Here is a 20355-nt window from a genome sequence, read left to right as displayed (position 1 = left end):
TGATTTGCTCATTATAGTCATATCTGTTCCTGATGTGGTGATATTAGCACTGCTAAACTATGCTCCATAGCATTCTGTCAGCATATTTATACCATAGTGGAGCCACTTGGTAGTACCATTGGCTGGCTGTGTGAGCTCCCCAGCATTCCATCTTCCACTCTCAGAAGTCTCATTGTTATGCTATCCTCTTAGGAATGCATTGGCCTGGACGGCCTAACTATTATCTTTTTGTGCCCACAGATTTCTGCAAAGTATCTTTGTTGGAGTGTTTTGTTGTCTCTGACTGGACAGGAAATCTTAGCCAAATTCCAGGGCTTTCATTCACTGTGTGGTGTAGAGAAAAACATACAGGCTTTACATCTAGAAACACCTGGCTCTTGTCTAGCCTCCATTGCTTATTACACTGCTTCTCCGACTTGGCTGCACATTGATTTGAAGGAGGAATTTGAAAATAATATTCACGCTGGGCTTCACCCAAGAGATTGTGATTGAATTGGCTTGGAGTGGCCTGGACATCTGGACTTTTAAAAACTCCCCAGGTGATTCTACTAGTTTGAGACCCACCAACTGTGTGATGAGTTTACTTAATGCTTCTAAGCCTCATGTTTCTTATATGTAAAATGGGTGTAGTAACTTCTCTCCTATAGTGGTGCTGTGAGAATCATCAATAATGTGAGATGCCTATGTGGGATGATTTCAGGTGAGCTGGAATGGCCCCTACTTCTAAAACCCCAGTCTTCTTCTGACATACTGACTCTTTTATTACTGTCACACTCCATCCTCACAACTTCCCCATTTGATTTGACTCATCACCACCCCCTCTAGGGAATATCTTTTGACTTTGTGGAGGGACATCTGCCAGCCAGTGATCTTCTAATCTGCCCCTGTTGATCCAGCACAGCTCATACACTCAGCAAACAGTATTTGAAAGACAAAGAAAATATAGCCATTGCACTAGGGTCAGGAGCTGCCCCATTGATGCACTAGAGATTCCAGGCCCCAGTTGCTGTCCTGCATCTTCCCAGTGTGGCTTGTCTTTTTGCTTACTTCCTTTACTAATGATCCTGCTCACCATTCCCTCCAATGCATGGCCTAGTCTCCCATTATTTAGCCTTCCAACCTTCAGATATAGTTTAAGCCCTGTCCCTCTCATGAAGTCTACATTTATCCCTCAGTATGAGATGTGCTGTACTTCTAGGGAATGTCTGGCACCTACTTTGGGGTGCTAGGACCTGCCAAATATTTATTCATTCCCCCAACTCCTCTGCTCAACTAAAAGCTTCAGGAGATCAGGGCCTATATCTTTCTTACCTCTATATCTCCCCAGCATCTAGAACTATTAGTACATATCTGGATGCTCAAAGTATGTTGATTGAGTCAGGGAAAGAAGGCTCCTTTATGTACTTATAGTGTGTCCCTTCAATTAAAAACCCAATGATATGAACAAACAGAAATCTTGAGTTCTTTGACTTAGGTGCTAGGTTCCTGTTTTTCAACATTCCTCATGGTACCTGGCACAACACTGGGCCAGGAGTAAGTGCTCAGTGAGCACTTTTTGTCTTGTTCAGGCATAGAGATAGATATATATGCAAAAGATCTGAAGCAATGACCTAAAATGGGGTGTTTATCAGAGTGGTCTGAACAAAACATGGGTGAGGGGCTTGACTTTACTGATTTGGGTAGTTGCCTCTAAGGGGGGATATTCATAGCCCAAGGAGATCCCTTGGGTCCAAGAAGAAAATGTTAGAACTTCTGTCTTTATTTTTAAATTTTAAAATAATTATTAGGTTTTATTAAGTTCTACTATGTACGTGGCCATGGACCTTCATTTGATCTTGATGATGATATGCATGGCAGAGGCACTATTACAGTCACTGGTTTGTTTGCATTTTACAGGTTGAAAATAATCATGAGCCTCTTACATATACCTACAGATTTGTGAATTTTTTAAATGTAGTTTAGTTTAAACCTCACAACAAGGACAAGTAGTTTAAAATATTTTTTTTTTGTAGAGAAACATGAACTGAAGCTACTACTACTAACATAAGCATAAGCATGGAATGGAAATAAAATGGCAGAAGTGACCCTTCTTTCACACTAGTATGCCATCTTGGTTAGCCAGATGACAAGGGAAAACAATAGTGATCTAACCAGATATGACAAGGGTATCTCAAAATTTTTGAAAAAGTCAAAAACACTATAAGAAATATGGATTTATATGCACTGCCACTGTATTAGCCCAATTCTATGAGGATAATATGTTTTAAATAATAAGCATAATATTTGAAGGGTTAATTTATGAGTTTTTGAAAATATTTTTATATTATCTCTTAAAATTTCTGTATTTATTTAAAGATTCCTAATATTTTAGCCTGTACCTATATAGAAATTAAAACAAGCATCCACATATTGTTGAATATGCTGAAAAATATTTTGCTGTCAGGAGTGCACAGCCACTACATTAGAGAGCCATGCAAATAATGAGAGAGTAGATTGTTTTTGATGAGCCAATTAGCATCATCATGTCACACCAATGTCACGTTTCTGGTTGACCCAAGGGCCATCTTAGGAATGTGTGTTATTAGTCACCATGGTGATGGCACAGCTGGGAGTAAGGTGGGTCATCAAAAATCCATCATCACTATTGAATTAGAAATTAACTCAGATCATGTGTCCTTCTGAGCTCAGGACATCTTTTGCTTATAGAAAAAGGCACCACTTAAATGTAGCAGATTTTTGAAAGTAGGTATCATGGGCATTGCAAGAGCATATGGGAATGTTCATGTTTTGGAGTACACAATATAACCTTAGGTATTTACTCTTTGTCAAACATTTTGTTACTTATATTAACCTCACAATAACCCTGTGAGTCAGGGAACATCCGTCATGTATTGTAAGGAAAGAGAAATCAGAGAGCTTCAGTGACTTCCCTGAGTTCACATATTTAATAAGTGCAAATTTAGACAATAGGTATCGGTCAGTATTTTGCTGTTAATTTCTGAAGGCAAATAATACATACGCATTACATCAAGTCACCTATAATTTGAAGGTATTTACAATTTCCAGGTATGGGAGATAAGGCAATAGTGGACTCTGCCAGAAAGAAAGCGAAGTGTTCACTTTTCAGACCTGGGGTTGAAATATTCATTTTATCTCTGTAGTAAGTAGGTGGTGAAAGGCAAGCCAATTTTGGTTGTGCTTATTGACATTGTATCATTTTATGACATTTCTCAAGTGAAAGTGTTGCATTTTTATATGAACAGGCGGTCTCTCCGTGGAGCTTTGCCAACAGTTTTTCTGAAGGTGTTCTGCAGAGGATCAGATATCGACCTAAAATACAATAAATGTGCATTTCTCTATGTTAACAGGACCATTGCCAACTATTTGGTGTGGAGAATGGTTTATTCCAGAATTCCAAACCTGAGCAGGCGCTTTCAATATAGATGGCTGGAATTCTCACGGGTATGTTTAAGAAGATTGTAATGTTACAGCATTGGATAACTTTACATGCCAGAACAGTCTGTATATTAACTGGTCCAATAAAAACTGCCTTTAGGGATGGGATAGGAGGAAGTTTTGCAGCCCAAGGTCTTTTCTTGTTTGATTTCTTTTTGTTCAGGTACAATTTAAATACAGTAAGAGTACACTCAAGCTCTAATTTGATGGGGCTATATAAAGATATTTAAGGTAATACTTACGGCCGTGGTCACATTGTTTTTCAACTCTCCCCTCTTATTAACTTATTTCCATTTTTCCCCAGGGTTTTTAACTGGGTCACTATAATTATAGTTTTAACATTTTTTAGTGATATGTTTGAAACTATCTTTTAAAAGTAGTTTTTATTTAATTTTTCAGTGACATATAATGTATATGTTTATGGGGATAGGGAGGACTGATGAAAGTGGAGATACTGATTGGAGGGTACAGAGTTTCATTGTGATTGATTGCACTGTAACTGTCTTTTATTTTTAGTATCCTGAACATTCACGTATGTATGACATAGGCATTAGATGGCAAAGTTTCATTTTTAATTTGGTGACAGAGTTTTGTCTTTAACTTGACTTAGATCTTTAATCTTGAATCTATCCTAATTCTGCTAGGCCCACTCCATGAGGCCCACGCCATATTTTTTTTTTCCGTGTCCTTTGAGACCTTGCTCAAGTACCTGAATTGATTTCCCTCTCCCCACTCACCTGAATTTTGAGTCTTTGCTTCTTGCCCATCCCGGATGCCTCCTAATTACACAGATATTTTTATGGTCTGTTTCTGAGGTTTATTTATGAATATTCTGCCACCACTAGAGGACTTAAAGATTTTGTGACTTCTAAAAATATTTTATTTTTCTATCAATTCAAAGCTAAGTGAAAGCAAATTTTATAAGCTCTGATTTCATTTAATAGACATTTTGTTTATTAGAGAAACTAGTGAGCATAGAAATTTTTAGTGGGCCATTGTGGTTGCAGAGTAATGCAGGTATTTTGGGTACATTTTGACTCTTTAAAGTGACTAGAATAGAAAGTCATTTTGTAGAGTATAGCATAAAACAAGTATGTATATTTATGTTATATCAAATGGTTCAGATCCAAAACAAGTAGATTTTTAAAAATATTTATTTTTTAGTTGTAGTTGGACACAATACCTTTATTTTATTTGTTTATTTTTATGTGGTGCTGAGGATTGAACTCAGCTCTACCACTGAGCCACAACCTAGCCCCAAAACAAGTAGAATTTTTTTTTGATGTGAGTGTATTTTTAAGTCTTATGGATCACATAAAGGATGATAACCAGCTGCTTTCCACCTCTACTGTGAAGAGAATGAAAGAGGGAGGGAGGGAGGAGGAGAGAGAGGGGAGAGAGAGAGAGAGAGAGAGAGAGAGAGGGAGGGAGAGAGGGAGGGAGGGAGGGAGAGAGAAAGAGAAAGTAGTGTGTGAAATTTGAGGTTAGGTATGAGGGGATGTTTCTTGAGTGTGAAGTGCTAAATATAATTTTGAATTGCCAAAGAAGGTTGTAGGAACTCTTTCTCTAGAGGTTTTAAAAATAGATTCATACCTTACCTCTGAGAGTGGTCATGTTACCAGAAGCAGAGGAAGAATAGATGAACTGAAGCATTAATCTCTTTTCCCTGCTTCAACAACCTGGTTCTTACTTTGTACAAGGGATGATTCTGGCCACCATTCACCATTCTCAAAGCCTCCCTTACCCCCTCCACTGCCTTCCTGCATGCCCAACCTCCAGGGACAACTTAAACTATATTTATTTCTCTGCCTTCATTCCCAAGAATAAACCTTTAAGCCCTCCAAGTCCTGCTTTCAAAGTTTCTTACTTGTTTGTAAATGTTTTCTTATGATGGTATAATTGAGACTGAAGGGAGAAGCATTTACATCTGTATTTCATTTGTTTACCAGTGTGTTCTCTGCTATGACACAATGTAAATATGCTCCCTGGGTTGTTTATGGTGGGTCATGTTATCTTACTCTTAGTATATTTTTAGGTATATTCCCCAGAGCAAGGAAACTCTCACTGGCAGGAACTTTGATCTAGACCTTTTCTGATGGAACTTCAATTCTTAATAGATATTAAGTACTATCTGAACACTTGAATACTTGAACATCCCTTTGGATCCCTACTGAAAAGCTGTATCATTGTTTAGATCCTTTGCTTAATGAAGAAAAGTGGGAGAAAAGACATGTTACATTATATGTCATTATCAAAACATTTTTATTTAATTCTAAAAAAACAGGAACAAGCAGAATTATTTTTCTTCATCTGAGTTTGCCTTTGCCTCTGCTCTCTTACATGTATATGGGCTTGGGTGTGTAATGTTTTAAATATTGTTTTCTTCAGCTGGTTGATTTTTTTAGAAATAGGTTTTATCCAATGAAGATTAAACTGAATTGATTTTCTCCCACAGGTGATCCAGGGGACCACAACTTTGCTGCCTCAATGGGACAAATGTGTAAACTTTATTGAAAGTGCCCTCCCTTATGTTGTTGGAAAAATGTTTGTGGATGTGCACTTCCAGGAAGATAAGAAGGAGATGGTAAGTGGAGCTCCTCAGCTGGTAAGACAGTGGCAATTTAGCCAGATGTAATAAGGGTATAATCAGCAGGCCACTGTCAGTCTTCCAGGTGGTAGAGATCTATAGGTGTTCTCTTTGGATTCTTTCCATTTCTCAGTGAAACATGAGAAAAGATCAAATGAGAGTAAGATGAGTAAGCAGATATTGAAGGTTGGAAGAAAGAGGAGAAGGTGCTAATTAGTTGTCCAGAGGAGTGGGAGAGTGACTTAACTGAACAAATATAGTATGGCTACTTGGAACTAGTCAGGGTCTAGGTCTAGGGGAGATTCCAGGTCACAAATTTAAAGAGAGATTTGCCACCATGGCAATGTAGTTTTTCTCCATCTGTTTCAGCTGCATTGTATTTTTTTCTTCCAGCTTTATTGAGGTACATTTAACATATCAAAATTATATATATTCAAGGTATATAGTATGATGATTTGATATACTGATATCTTGTGAAATGTGTCAATCAAATCAACACATCCATCACCATGTCATTTTGTGTTTGTGTGTGGTAAGGAAATTTAAGGTCTACTCTCTTAGCAAATTTTAATTATACAATACATTATTTTTAACTATAGATACCATGCTGAACATTAGATCTCCAAGACTTATTCCTCTTATAATTGAAAGTTCGTATTCTTTGACCAGAATCTTCCCATTATTTCACTCTTAGCCCCTGACAATTACTGTTCTATTCTCTGCTTCTATGAATTCAACATTTTTTTAAAGATTCCATATGTAAAGGAGATTATATTGTACTTGTGTTTCTGTATCCGGCTTGTTTCGCTTAGTGTGATGCCCTCCAGGTTTATCTACGATGTTGCAGAAGGCAGAATTTCCTTGTATTTTGTGGCTGATTAATATTCCACTTTATCTGTGTTTCTTTATTCATTCATCCATTGATGGAAATTTAGGTGGATTCTATGTCTTGGCTATTAGGAATAGTGCCACTAGGAAAATGAGAGTGCAGGTATCTCTTCAAGATACTAATTTTGTTTCCCTTGGAATGACTGGGTTGTACATTAATCCTTTTTTTTCTTTTTAGGATTTCTCATACGTTTTTCATGATGGTTATACCAATTTATATTCCCACTGTGTACAAAGGTTTTCTTTTTCCACATTCTTGTATCTCTTGACAAGAGCCATCCTAACAGATGAGAGGTGATCTCATTGTGCTTTTGATTTGCATTTCTCTGGTGATTAGTGATGTTGAATGCATTTTCATACACCTTCTGGTAATCTGTATATCTTTGGGAAAATATCTATTCAGCTATTTTGCCCATTTTTAAATTAGATTATTATTATTATTTGCTATTAAGAGGGCATTTTTTGAATTTTCAACTTGAATTGAGCCAGGTTTTTGTGTGCATTTTGATGAATTATGTTTTACAGATATCAGGAAGCAAAGCATCTAGGTATGATTAACTAACAGAAATCCACATAATTGTTGGCTATGGTAGTCCACACCTATAATTCTAGCCATTAGGGATGCTGAGGCAGGAGTGCAGCAAGTTTGAGGCTAGCTTCAGCAGCTTAGCAAGATCCTGTCTCAAAAAGGGGGATTGAAGAAGTGGGAGGCTGGGAGTCTGGGGTATAGTGGTAGAGTGCTTGCCTATTGTATTTGAGAACCTGGGTTGAACTTCCAGTACTGAAAAAAGTCCATGTAATCAGTCAGATACAAATATATAAGCATCTTTAATTTAAGAGTAAATACATAAAGTCTATTTAGTCATGATTGTTCAAATGGTTTATATTATGTAGTGATAAATATTAATACCAAAATGTTGAAATATGTATGGATACATAATGCATAGCTATGTATTCTGTGCTGAAGTTTGCTTTGGAATACCATAAATCTAAATACATTTTCCTACATTAATTTGTTTTTGTTGTCTTTGGATACTTTGGAGAATTTTTGTGAAGTTTGAGACTTTATATTTGAAATAGAAAGTCCTCTTGCCAGTAATTCCACTGAGGAATTAATGTCTTATTTTAAAATATTCAATATTCTCCTTATGTGTTTTCTTTTGCTTCTTGGTTGGAGTAAATGAGTGGAAAACTTATCAGATTATCACAGTGATAACTTTATAAGTTCTGGGAAGGATATAAAAATAATTAAGGGATAATGGATATATATGTATATATATATATGAAGAATTTTTTGGCAGTGTAAAAATTTTAAGTAATATGAAATGTATGTGGATTAAATTTGTTTTCTCAGTTTGGGTGATAAAGACCCATTTTCATATGTCATAGTGTAGCATTCTAAAATGAAATTGATTTTGGCAATTATTTCCCTTATTTTGATGTACGTGGGGGGCACTATGTTATGTATGCAGATATTCATCTCTTTTACATAAAAATATTTGCCTCCCTTATGCCAAAGCTATTTGCTTCAGGGAATACTTAAGTTGGAAACTTATAAGAGAAAGATCTGGCTTTTTATAGCCTTGTTACAAGGCTCACATCCAAGAACCACCTGGAACCACTGATTTACTTGAAGAGCATTCCGTATTATTAGCTACAGTCCAAAGAAAAAGACAAACAGAAAGTCCCCAGTGGGGCAAATTCCAGAGACCTTAACTCAGAGGAAAGGCTGACATTATTTATTTATCAAAAAAGTTTGTTAAGCAAATGAATATGGTCAGAAGGTTAAACTTTATGTACTTTTTAAACTTTAATATGTACATGGATCACAGGATCTTGTTAAAAGTACAAAATCTCATTGCATTTTAACAAGGGTCTTTTAAACTTGGGTTCAGTATATGGCCCAAGAATTTGGTTAACCAGCTACCAGATGCTGCTGCTGCTGCTGCTGTCGTTCCAGGGAACACACTTTGAGTAACAAGGCTTTCTCCTCTTTCATGTGTTTGTAAAGAGTTACTACCAAAAGCACAAACCCGGTGATTCATGAGAGCAGGCCAGATCAGCAGACATTGACAGCAATACTTCATTTACCAAAATCTATTACATTAGTGTAATCATTGCTTCAATGTTCAGATCATTGAATTTTTTTTTGTGATCCAGATTGGTTTAAATGGACAGTGCCAAACCCTACTTGAGGGCCTCCATACTTGTGCCCCCTACACTGGACTATTTTGCTTTGAAAATAGACACCTAGGTTTTCCTAAGGAATTCTTGCTCCTCTTCAGTGTCTCTGATTCTAGACTCTCTTGACTGTAGGGTTGGCCCAATTGCCTCTGGTTGGCACCCTTTATTATTGATGGTGGATGGGAGAGAGAATTCATTTCCAGATTTTCTTGGTAGAGGGAGAGCACCCCCATCCTCACCTTAGGTATCTGACTCTTACTGACTGACTTACCTACCTACCTACCTACCTACCAGGGTTACCTTCTTTTTTCACTGGGAAAACATACTTCCACATTATTCTTTCCTTATGACTTTCTATGTACAAGTACACATTCACCATACAGGTATTGCAGGACACCCTTCTACTCATTCACTTACGTGACTACAGGAGTTTTGCAAATTCAATTAGAAATGAGAAGAATAGCATGTATTAAAGGAGAGTCATTCAACAGAAATTTAGTCACCTAAAGAGATCAGATGGAATAGTCTGCTTTTCAGATAGTAGAATAGATGTTGGCTATAAGCCTTGCTTGTCACAGGCCAGTGGAGTGAGTATAGGGAGATATAGAATTTTTTTGGAGAGTGGTTGTGTTAGTTTTATGTCACTGTAATACAATACCTGAGATAAATAATTTAGAAGAAAGATTTATTTTATTTCATAGTTTCAGACTATAGTTTGTTGGCCCATTTCTTTTGGACCCATGATGAGGAGATAATCATGGTAGAGGCATAATATAGAGCAAAATACTTACCTCATGGCATCAGGGAAGCATAGAGAGAGGGGAAAGGTTCAGGTCCCAGTATATTCTTCAGGGATACATCCCCAATGACCTACTTGCCCTAAGTTTCCATCATCTCCCCACAGCACCATTGGCTGGGGGTCAAGCCTTCAAAATATGAGCTTTTGGGAGGCATTGAAGATCCAAAGAATAGTAGTGAATGTCTTTGTGGTGTCCAGTAGGACTACAATATGAGCCATGTATGTAACTTTAAATTTTCTAGTAGCCACATTAAAAAAGTAAAAGGAAATAGATGAAATTAATTTTAACAATGTTTGGTTTAGTCTATCAAAAACAATTGTTATTTCAGTACATAATTAATATAAAATTACAAATACAATAATTTATATGCTTTATTTCAATCTAAGTCTGAAACTCCATGTGTATTTTATATTTATAGCACATCTCAGTTTGGACTAGTGACATTTCAATTGTTCAATTGCCACATATTGCTAAGTGGCTATCATAATGGAAATTGTTGATCTAAAGAATCCAAGAAGGATCCCTTGATCTCAGCATGATAGGGTTTGGTCTCTATGTGAGAGGTTGTTAGTAGCCAGGAGTGGGAGGGTGGCATTGTTGGTCAGTAGCCAAGTGGATTTCTAGGAGAACTATAAGATCAGTGGCAAGGACTCAACACTAGGATTCATGGCCTGGGAACAAGGGTGGGAATTGGAGTCAAAGTGCTGCTTTATCAGAATACTTCAGGTGGGATAGCAGCTTCTCTACTCTGAGCAAGTACTTTGGGGCCTTAGTTCTCATTGGCTCAGAGACTATGTGGGGTTGAATGTATAAATTAAAGATATCCAGTGGCCTGGAGGTGCAAAGGACTCGACTAAGCCAAAGCCAGGGGTCCAAGCTCAACTCTACTCATGGTTAGTGAGTAGCATTAAATACCATTCAGGAGTAAAGCAGACTGAATATAGAAAAAAGCCAGGGTAAGTGTAATGATAAATGGAATTTTCCTTGACTTTGGTGGCTGGGATATATTGGTGGGGATCAGGTGTGCAGGTACTATCCAGGATTTACCAAGACTAGTCTCTGGCTAACTATTTTCATTCAGGAATGCAGGCCTGGAGTACTTTGTTTCAATTTTTATTTTTCATTTTTGAGAGAAACCAGAAATCTGGATTTTTTTTGGTGAACTCTCCCACATTGTGAATACTCTGGAGTTCAAAATAACTTTGTCCTGTGGATATCATTTGCGACTTTTATATTATCATTCTCCCCATCTCCCTCTCTATCCCTCTATCTCTAATCTTCAGAACTAAAAATCATACCCTTATCTGTCAAAAGACTTCTTTAATTTTTAAATTTTATTTAGATGGTGATCATATATCATATTAGGTAAGCAATTAACAAATCACTTTTATGGAAAGTTATATACAGGATAGAAAGTGGGACTTCCCCAGAGAATTAATGATATACTGTCACCATAAATAGAGATGCTGCTCTCATCCTACTGTGCAAGTCCTAATCTATATGCTCATAACCTAAATGGTGAGAGAGGATTAGGCATGTCTAGGGGAGGGTGTTTAATGTTATTACTTGCTGTTCTTCCATTTAATTTTATTATCAATTATAATTTATATCTATAATATATAAGTGTCACAGATGGATATTCATGTCCATGAAGGGCAGGTAAAGATTCCAATGAAAGCTAGGGAGAGAAGGGTTTGTCATCTGGGTCTAGTGGCACTGTAATGAGCAAGATAATGATTTAAAAATCTAGTGATGAAGCTTTTTAACCAAGAGTAAGGGAGGGGAAGGAGACAAAGGGGAAGAACTGGGGAATAAAGTTGACCAAATTATGCCATGTGTATGAATATATCACAATGCATTCCAATTTTATCCATAACTATAATGTACCAATTAAAAAATAAGTAAGTTTTGGGGCTGGGGTTGTGGCTCAGTGGTAGAGTGCTTGCCTAGTATGTGTGAGGCCCTGGGTTCAATCCTCAGCACCACATAAAAATATAAATAAAGATATTGTGTCCAACTAAAAAGTAAATATTTTAAAAAAATAAGTAAGTAAATAGAAGGAAGACCAATACCATATAGCAAGGGAATCAGAGGGAAGAAGGGAAGGAGGGAAGAAAACTATGTTATATGCATTTATGAATATATCAAAATGAACCCTACTATTTTGTATAATTACAATGCACTAAAATTTTAAAAAATCTAGTGATGATAATAGTGTTGGGTAGTTGTACTAAGGTGTAACTAGGTTTCCAGAAAATTTTTAATGTGTTTTCAATATGAAAACTCATTTAATCTTCACATTGGCCTCATAATTACTATTAGTGTGTCCATTTTCTAGATGACAAAATTGAGAGTTCACCAAAATCCATGAGGTCATGTAGCTTACAAATAGCTTAGAGATTCAAGTGAAGATTATTCTAGCCTAAATCTGTGTTCCATTCTGTGTTAACCAGCTTTCTATTAGAGTAAGAAATACCTGAACTTATAAAGAGAAAAGGTTTATTTTGGTTCATGCTTTTAGAGATTCCAGTCCATGTTCAGATGGCCCTGATACTTTTAAGCATGTGGCCGGACCAAATGTCATGGCAGGAGTATTGCAATGCTTATCTCATGGCCAGAAAATAAAAAAGAGAAAGAAGAAGGGATGGGAGTGTCCTGACCCCTTCAAGGGCATGCCCCTAATGACCTAAAGATCTCCTACTAAGTCCCACATCCTACCACCTGTCAATAACAATAGCAACACCTTGAGGAACAAATCTACCACATGGACCTTTGATCTGAACTACAGCATATTCCTTTGCTGTTCTTGAATCATTACCAATTTTATGACTGGAATGAGGAGACTAGAGACTTCTCAGTGGCTCTTCCTATAATTAATTCATCCTTGTTAGGGTATTATTCTAATAGTAACATCTTATAAAAATAAAAGGCTCACATTTCCTATTTTTTAGAATTGTAGAGATAGGATACAACTGGAATAGGTTTAGTTTCTAGAATGTCCATATTTTAAAGATAAATATAGTGAAAACTTAAGTTTAAATCCAACCAGTTGTCATTGCATTCTTGTATTTATATACCTGTCAGAAGAAAGGGAAACAAGAAAGAAGCTTGATCAGAGATTTGATCTAAGAACGACTTTTTAGGATATCTTTGATTCAGGCTATACACTAAGCTCAATTTTCAGTAGTTTCTACTTACATCAGTCTAAGGAGTGACCATCAATATTTCAAATGGTGACCCACATCTATGGAATATTTCTTCAAACAATTTTTTCATTGTTGTTTACCATTCTCTAGTTACTAAGGCAGAAATGTGAGCATATACATCAAAGACCAATTTTTCTTTTGTGTTGATGCTGAAAAGGTCTTTTTGCTTTAACTATAGCTTCTAGAAAATTCAGTGAAGTTGAAATTCCCATCTGAAAATTTCAGCTGAGCTAAGTTCTTCTGTATTTAAGAAATCTTGTTTTATTTCTTTGTAGACACTATGTACCCAAACTACCTGTCTTTTTTCATATATATATTCATATATCTCAATTTTTCCAGTAGGCTTTTTTTCCTGCTCCCTCAAGATTTCTGTGTTTTTGTTATAAGGTGATAAAGAAAAAAATATTTTGATGCTTGTTAAAGTCATAAAGTCTATTCAGGTCTATTGCAAAGGGTGTCAATTCTACCGCAATAGAGGAGAGAGATTGGGCTCAACTCCAAATGTTGCAAAGATAGTTGTGAATTTCAAGCAAACAGGCAGAATTAGGATATCAGTGGATGGAAAATTATTAGGAAGAGACATCAAGAGGAGGGAAATTATTACTAAACTAACTTAACAGGATTCTTGCTGCAGGCAGGTAAGGGTGATCAGATTTTAAGGGTAAAAACAAAGAACTGGGCTGGGGATATAGCTCAGTTGGTAGAGTGCTTGCCTCACATGCACAAGGCCCTGGGTTCAATCCCTAGCACCACAAACAAACATACAAAAAAAACCCTAAAGAGTTGGATCTGATATAGAGAGTGATATGATATTGAGGGTTGGAAATTCTCTTTAAAGCCACTTAGCAGAATTCTTGCTAGAACCTAGCTAGGAAGGCCTGACAAGGACAGGTTGGGGGTGAGGGGGGTAGACAGGAGGGCAAGGTCAAGGTCCAGTTGAGAAACTAAACTCTGGTCAAGAAGATAATCTTTGTCACTCCTCAGACAAATCTAAAGTCACTGGTCTTTTATTATATATTAAAACATTCTCTACTATCCCCCCTCCTCTCCTCTCCCATCTTGTCTCTCTACCCCGTCTACTGTATTTCACTTCTCTCCAAAAAAAAAAAAAAAAAAAAAAAAACATTCTATATTCAGAAGGTTAATCTAGATAAAGCAGAATAAATCTTTTATTGCACATTAATAGATTTATTTATTTATTTTTATGTGGTGCCAGGGATCAAACCCAATGCCTCACACATGCTAGGCAAGTGCTCTACCACTGAGCTACAACCCCAGCCCATTATTAAACTTTAGATTTAGACTCTGGGCAAAGAATTAAAACTTTTCTTACCGTGTAAAACAATTCATTAATTTCTCCTGCATTCTAGTAGCTTATCTTTCCCTCCATAGTAAAGATATTGTTCATGTCCCCAAATAATGTCATAGATGACCTACAGTATCTTCATTTTTCTGAGCTGCTCTCTACGTGAACAATTCTAGTGTAATTCTTATCCTAAGAATGGAATTCTCCTCCTACCCCATACTGCTACAGCTGGTATTGAAGACTTAACTACTCACATGGGTCCAATTGCGGCGGTGGAGTTTGAACTTACAACCTCTATACACTAGGAATTCACCTCATTAGTGAGGCAAGATAATTGAATTGATGTACTGCCATTAATATTATTTAAGTTCTCCAATTCCCTTGATCACTGTTTCTCTCAGTGGTTGAGTAAATGAGATGTAACTATAACGTTGATGGCAGAAGTCACATGAAAGTCAGTGCCATGCATTATAGCATTGCCCTTAAACCGAGGACTTATTCATTCCCTATAGATGCAGGTACTCTTGAGGGTTGCTCTTAAGACCAGTATGTATGTATGTATGTATATATGTATGTATGTATATATATATATGTGTGTGTGTGTGTATGTATGTATGTATGTGTATATATATATATATATATGTATATATATATATATATATATATATATATATATCCCATTGACACACTCATGCAAGTAAAGGATATTTTTTTTCTGGCTATCAAGTGTTCTTGTTTGTCTAGTAAAAGGTATTTTATTGTTCAAATCAGTTTCCAGAGAAACTGGTTGAAGAACTGGGTTAAGGAAAACCAAAATAATTTGGGTCTTAAAGGACTTTTTAATATAGTTATATAATATAGAAATTATATCCAATTTTCTACAAAGTTCTAATGGCATCTCATAGCCCAGATCTAACCAATTTGGGAAAATTAGACAACTTCTTTGAGCCTGTACTCCTGTTTGTAAATTGTGCATGAGTTTCTGTTGCTACAGTAATGCTATGTAACAATCAGTCACAAAACCTGACTGGCATTCAACAATAAGAAGTTACTGATGATGCATCTGGAGTCAGTGTTGGTCCCCTTTGCAGTTCTGCTGATTTTGGCTGGGTTTGCTCAAATGTCTGGGGGTTGGCTGATCTAGGTTGGCTTTGGCAGAAGTGGCTGGGATGACTGGGCTCTACTCCATGTGTCTTACTTCCTTCAGCCGGCTAGCCTGGGCATGTTCTCATGGTTGTGGCAGAGATGCAAGTGAGCAAGCAGAAACATGTGGGGCCTCCTGAGGCTCCTGCTCAGAACTGGCATAATGTCATGTCTGCATTGTGTTGGCCAGAGCAAGTCACAAGGCTAGTCCTGATTTATATAGTGGAGAAATGGACTCTGCATTTTTAGTGAGAAGATCTGTAGTCACATGGCAAAGGGTATGGGTAAAAGCAGGGGCATCATTGCAGCATATCACAAATAAGGATAAAAATAGTACCTACTACTTTGGTTTGTGGTGAGGACTAAATGAGATAATCTTTATAGAAGGTTCAGCACAAAACCTGGTGCATAGTAAGTGCCCAGTAAATGTTAGCTATTGTTACTATGTGTGTCATGCCTAACATGAGCAGTAAAGGTACAATATATAACATCAAGGTTTTGGCATAGCTGTGGCAACTCCTGCATGGAGATCACCTCTTCCTAATTTATCTCAGAAAGAGTGAGAGTGAGTGAGGTGCTTGGGGGTGGCTGTTGCTAGTCCTCCATGCATACCCAGTGTAGTAACTTTCTGTTGGGATAAAGATCCTTTTAATGCCAGTGCCCTGGCCATGTTCCAGAACCTGCCCAATCATTTAATGCTAAGTCTGGCTCATAGGAGAGTCTCATGAAACTACTCAAGGAGCCAAATATAATTTCTATAACAGATCTGGGTTTCACAACTCTCTATGGGCTAAATCTTGTTACAACAAATATCAGACCCCAATCCTGACAGCTCATTTATGCAATCTTTGGTAAAATGACATCCAGCAAAACAAGTAATTTAGATAGCTCATTGGGACTTCTTTTGAAATAAGTTTAGACACTACTTTTGATCTTGTCCTTGTGTGTGCTTCCACAATGATGACACATTTGGCCCACCTTTCTTGTTTGTTGTCTACGTCTCTGGATAGTATTGGACACTGTTGGCCTTTGTTATGTATTATCAGCCACAGTGTTGTGGAGCACATTGATCAGACTTGTAAAATGCAAAGACCCTATACTGGAGATTCACTTACTGAGAAAAAAGCCTTTTTCCCTTCAATAAGATCTGAGTGTTAAAAGTAACTAGTCATAGTGACTTGCTGGAAGTAGTTTATCCATAGCCAAAGGCTGGACCATTATGAGATTGGTTGACTTGTAAATATTCTGGTTTCTGATCCATTTCCTCTCATAATGAGTATGTGAGAAACAGGGAAGGATGAATTATAAAATTGGAACAGAGTCTATATGTTCATATCTAATGAATATATTTTATTCCTCCTTCTTACCCCAATCTTATGGATACATGTGTTTTCATAAAAGGACATACTAAACTCCTGCACCAGACTAACACACTTTTTAGCATGACTTGGGCCCAAATAATTTGATATTCGTTTTTTATTTTGCCAACATGTGTAATAGCTATGTAAGTTTGCTAAATGGTATAACAAACTGGTATGATTTACTAGCACACTTGGCTGCTAGAAATCTCAGCATTTTCTATCCTTAATTTTCTGGCTTAATCATTTCTTCTACCTCCACATGTCTCTTTGTTACTTCTTATTTTAATGGAATTATTATATTTTTATCCGGAGCCAATCCAAACTCATTCTTATAAAAAGTTACAGTATAAAAATGAATCAATGAATATTTAATATTATTAATGCAATGATTTAATGTCTATATTTCTAATAAAATGACAATTGCCAGAAATAAAAGATTTAGGACACTCTCCCTGAGATTGCAGTCTATTTTTTCAGGGTTAATCATAAATATTATTGATAATGAGTTACATTTGGCACTTTCATTAATCAAGTGGTTAAAAGTCAAGGAACCTGGCCATGCACTAAAACACTAGGAAGACTGGAAACATTTTAAGCTCACGGTTTGTTAAGATATGATAACTTCTAATTGTGTTAAAGAAGAAAGTCTATTCAAGATTATGCCTTTTAGTTAAGAATTTTATTAGCAGAATATTAATTTAAGATTGATGCACACAATCAACCTCGATAATTTTTTCTTTATTGTCTTTTTCAGAATTATATTATCCTATAATATTTCTACAAGTTATGTGATATATAGTTATATATTTTAACCATTTTTAGCTATTTGTCCTGTGCCACAGTGACATCACCAATGTCAGAATGACTAGACAAACTTATTGAGTCATTTGATTTCCACTAAAGTTTATATTTGTTTGTAGGTTGGAACCATTCCAGAGATATTTGCTGGGAACCTTGCCTCCTAATATAAAGATGGATTTGCTACTCACTGATAAGTTCCATAGATTCAGGCTTTGAATTTCTATATCAGAATAGGTCTCTCTTTTCAAAAATGGCTTCATTTGAAAAGGGTAACTTGCATTATTTTTTTTTTCTATTTTCAGCTTCCATTTTGGTAAACCTCCTGGTCCTACTTGAATAATCACATACTTTCTGTGAGGAAGTTTGGTATTTTCTCTTAGTATTGCTGAAATAACTGTTACACATGAACATATATGAAAAAAGTTTGATTCAATTTAACTTCTTTGCCAGGTGTCTATTGGAAGGTTTTGTTTTATTTTTTTAATCTTATTTTTGGTTAGCAAGTCTTAATTGTATAGATCAATGGGGTTTAGTATGCTATTTCAATACATGTATACAAAGTACACTGATAAAATCAAGCTTCCTTTATCTGCCTACCTTCCTAATCTTTAATAAATCACTATTCTACTTTCAGGTCAACTTTTTTTTTTTAACTTTCACATATGAGAAAGAACATGCAGTACTACACATCCATACCAGCCTTTGTTATTTTTTTAAATGATATTCATTCTAACTGGGTAAATTGATATCATAATTTTAATTTACATCTCTCTGATAGCTAATGACAGGTATCTTTTTTTTCATGTACCTGTTGTCTGTTTCTTCTTTCAAGAGTGTCTGTTCAGATCATTTGCCATTTTTTATTTGATATACACGATAGTAGAGTGTATTTTAAACTATACAAACATGAAGTATAATTTATTCCAATTAGGATCAAATTCTTGTGGTTGTACATAATGTGAAGTTTCACTAGTTCATTTGCCAGTTCTTCATTTTAGTTGTAGATGGGCACAATATCTTTATTTATTTATTTTTATATGCGGCTGAAGCTTAAAATCAGTGCCTCACATGTGCTAGGCAAGTGCTTTTACTACTGAGCTACAATCCCAGCCTCCATTTGCCAATTTGTTTTAAAGCTAGCAGTCTTTTTTTTAGTATTTATTTTTTTAGTTCTAAGTGGACACAATATCTTCATTTTACATTTACATGGTGCTGAGGATCGAACCCAGTGCCTCATGCATGGTAGATGAGTGCTCTACCACTGAGCCACAACACCAGCCCCCCATTTGCCAAATTTTTTGTTGTTAAGTATTTTGAGGTCTTTATATATTGTGGATATTAATTCTCTTTTGGATGAAATAGCTGGCAAAATTTTTTCTCCCATTTTGAAATTGTCTCTTCACTCTGTTGATTATTTCCTTTGTTGTGCAAAAGCTTTTTTTTTTTTTTTTGCTATAATTCTATTTGTCTATTTTTGCTTTAGTTTCCTGTACTTTTGGGGTCATATTTTTTTTTTTTAAAAAAATCATTGAATGTACCAATGTCTTGAAATGTTTCCCCTGTGCTTACTTCTAATACTTTCAGTTTCAGGTCTTACATTTAGGTCTTTGATCCATTTTGAGTTGATTTTTTACAGTGTGAGAGATAGGCTCCAAGTTTCAATCTTCTGCATATAGCTAATCCAGTTTTCCCAGAGCCATTTATTGAAAGGTGTCCTTTCTACAATGTATGTTGTTTCTGATTTATTTTTTTAGAGAAGGTCTTGCTAAATTGCCCAGGTTGGCCTCCATTTTGGGATCCTCCTGCCTCAGCCTCCTGAGTAACCTGGATTATAGGCATGTACCACTACTCTCAGCTTGTTCTCAGCATAGATTTTTGACATCTTTGTCAAGAATCAGTTGGATGTAGATGTGTAGATTTATTCCTGGGATCTTTATTCTATTCCTCTGGTATGTATGTCTATTTTTATGATAGTACTCTTCTGTATTAGTTATTATGGCTCTGAAGTATGTCTTACAATCAGATATTGTTGAGTTCTTTATATTTGTTCCTTTTGTTGAAGACTACTTTGACTACTGGGGTCTTAAGTGCTTACTTATGAATTTTAGGATTTTTTTTTCTGTTTCTGTGAATAGTGTCATTGGCATTTTCATGATGATTACTTTCAATCTGTATGGTATTTTAAAAATATTTTTTATACATAACATTAGGGTTCATTTTGACATTATTATATAATCATGGAATATAATTTTCTCTAATTCAGTCCCCAGTACTTCCCCTTTCTCCTGTTCTCTTCCCTCTACTGAGCTTCCTGCTATTTATTTATAGCTTTTTTTTAGAAAAAAATTAGTTCATTGTGAATGTAAATGATGGTGAGAGTCACTGTGGTATATTCATAAATGTATAGAGGAAAGTTAAGTCAGATTCACTTACCATTCTTCCTTTTTCCTGTTTCTCCTCCCTTCCCCTCAATCCCCTTCCTTCTGTGTGGTCATTTTAACAAAAGTACTTCAATTCATGGACATGGGAGGTGTTTCCATTTTATTTGTTTGTTTTTTGTCTTTTGGTGTGTGTGTATTCTCCTTCATCAGTGTTTTGTAATTTTCATTGTAGAAGTCTTTCA

At 36.0% G+C, this 20355-nt stretch overlaps 1 protein-coding gene across 1 annotated transcript in view; it reads left to right on the top strand.

Moving 5' to 3' along the window:
* Phex (phosphate regulating endopeptidase X-linked) overlaps nt 1-20355 on the top strand; it is a 189115-nt gene that overhangs the window by 59369 nt on the left and 109391 nt on the right. Inside the window, exons 10-11 of the mRNA XM_005334811.5 lie at nt 3369-3462; nt 5912-6040. Coding sequence (XP_005334868.1) covers nt 3369-3462; nt 5912-6040 — 223 coding nt within the window. The remainder of the gene's footprint in view (nt 1-3368; nt 3463-5911; nt 6041-20355) is intronic.

The sequence above is a fragment of the Ictidomys tridecemlineatus genome, chromosome X, assembly GCF_052094955.1.
Source record: "Ictidomys tridecemlineatus isolate mIctTri1 chromosome X, mIctTri1.hap1, whole genome shotgun sequence".
NCBI lineage: Eukaryota > Metazoa > Chordata > Mammalia > Rodentia > Sciuridae > Ictidomys > Ictidomys tridecemlineatus.
The sequence above is the reverse complement of the archived record's forward strand: the minus strand, read 5'-3'. Positions and strand labels throughout refer to the sequence as shown.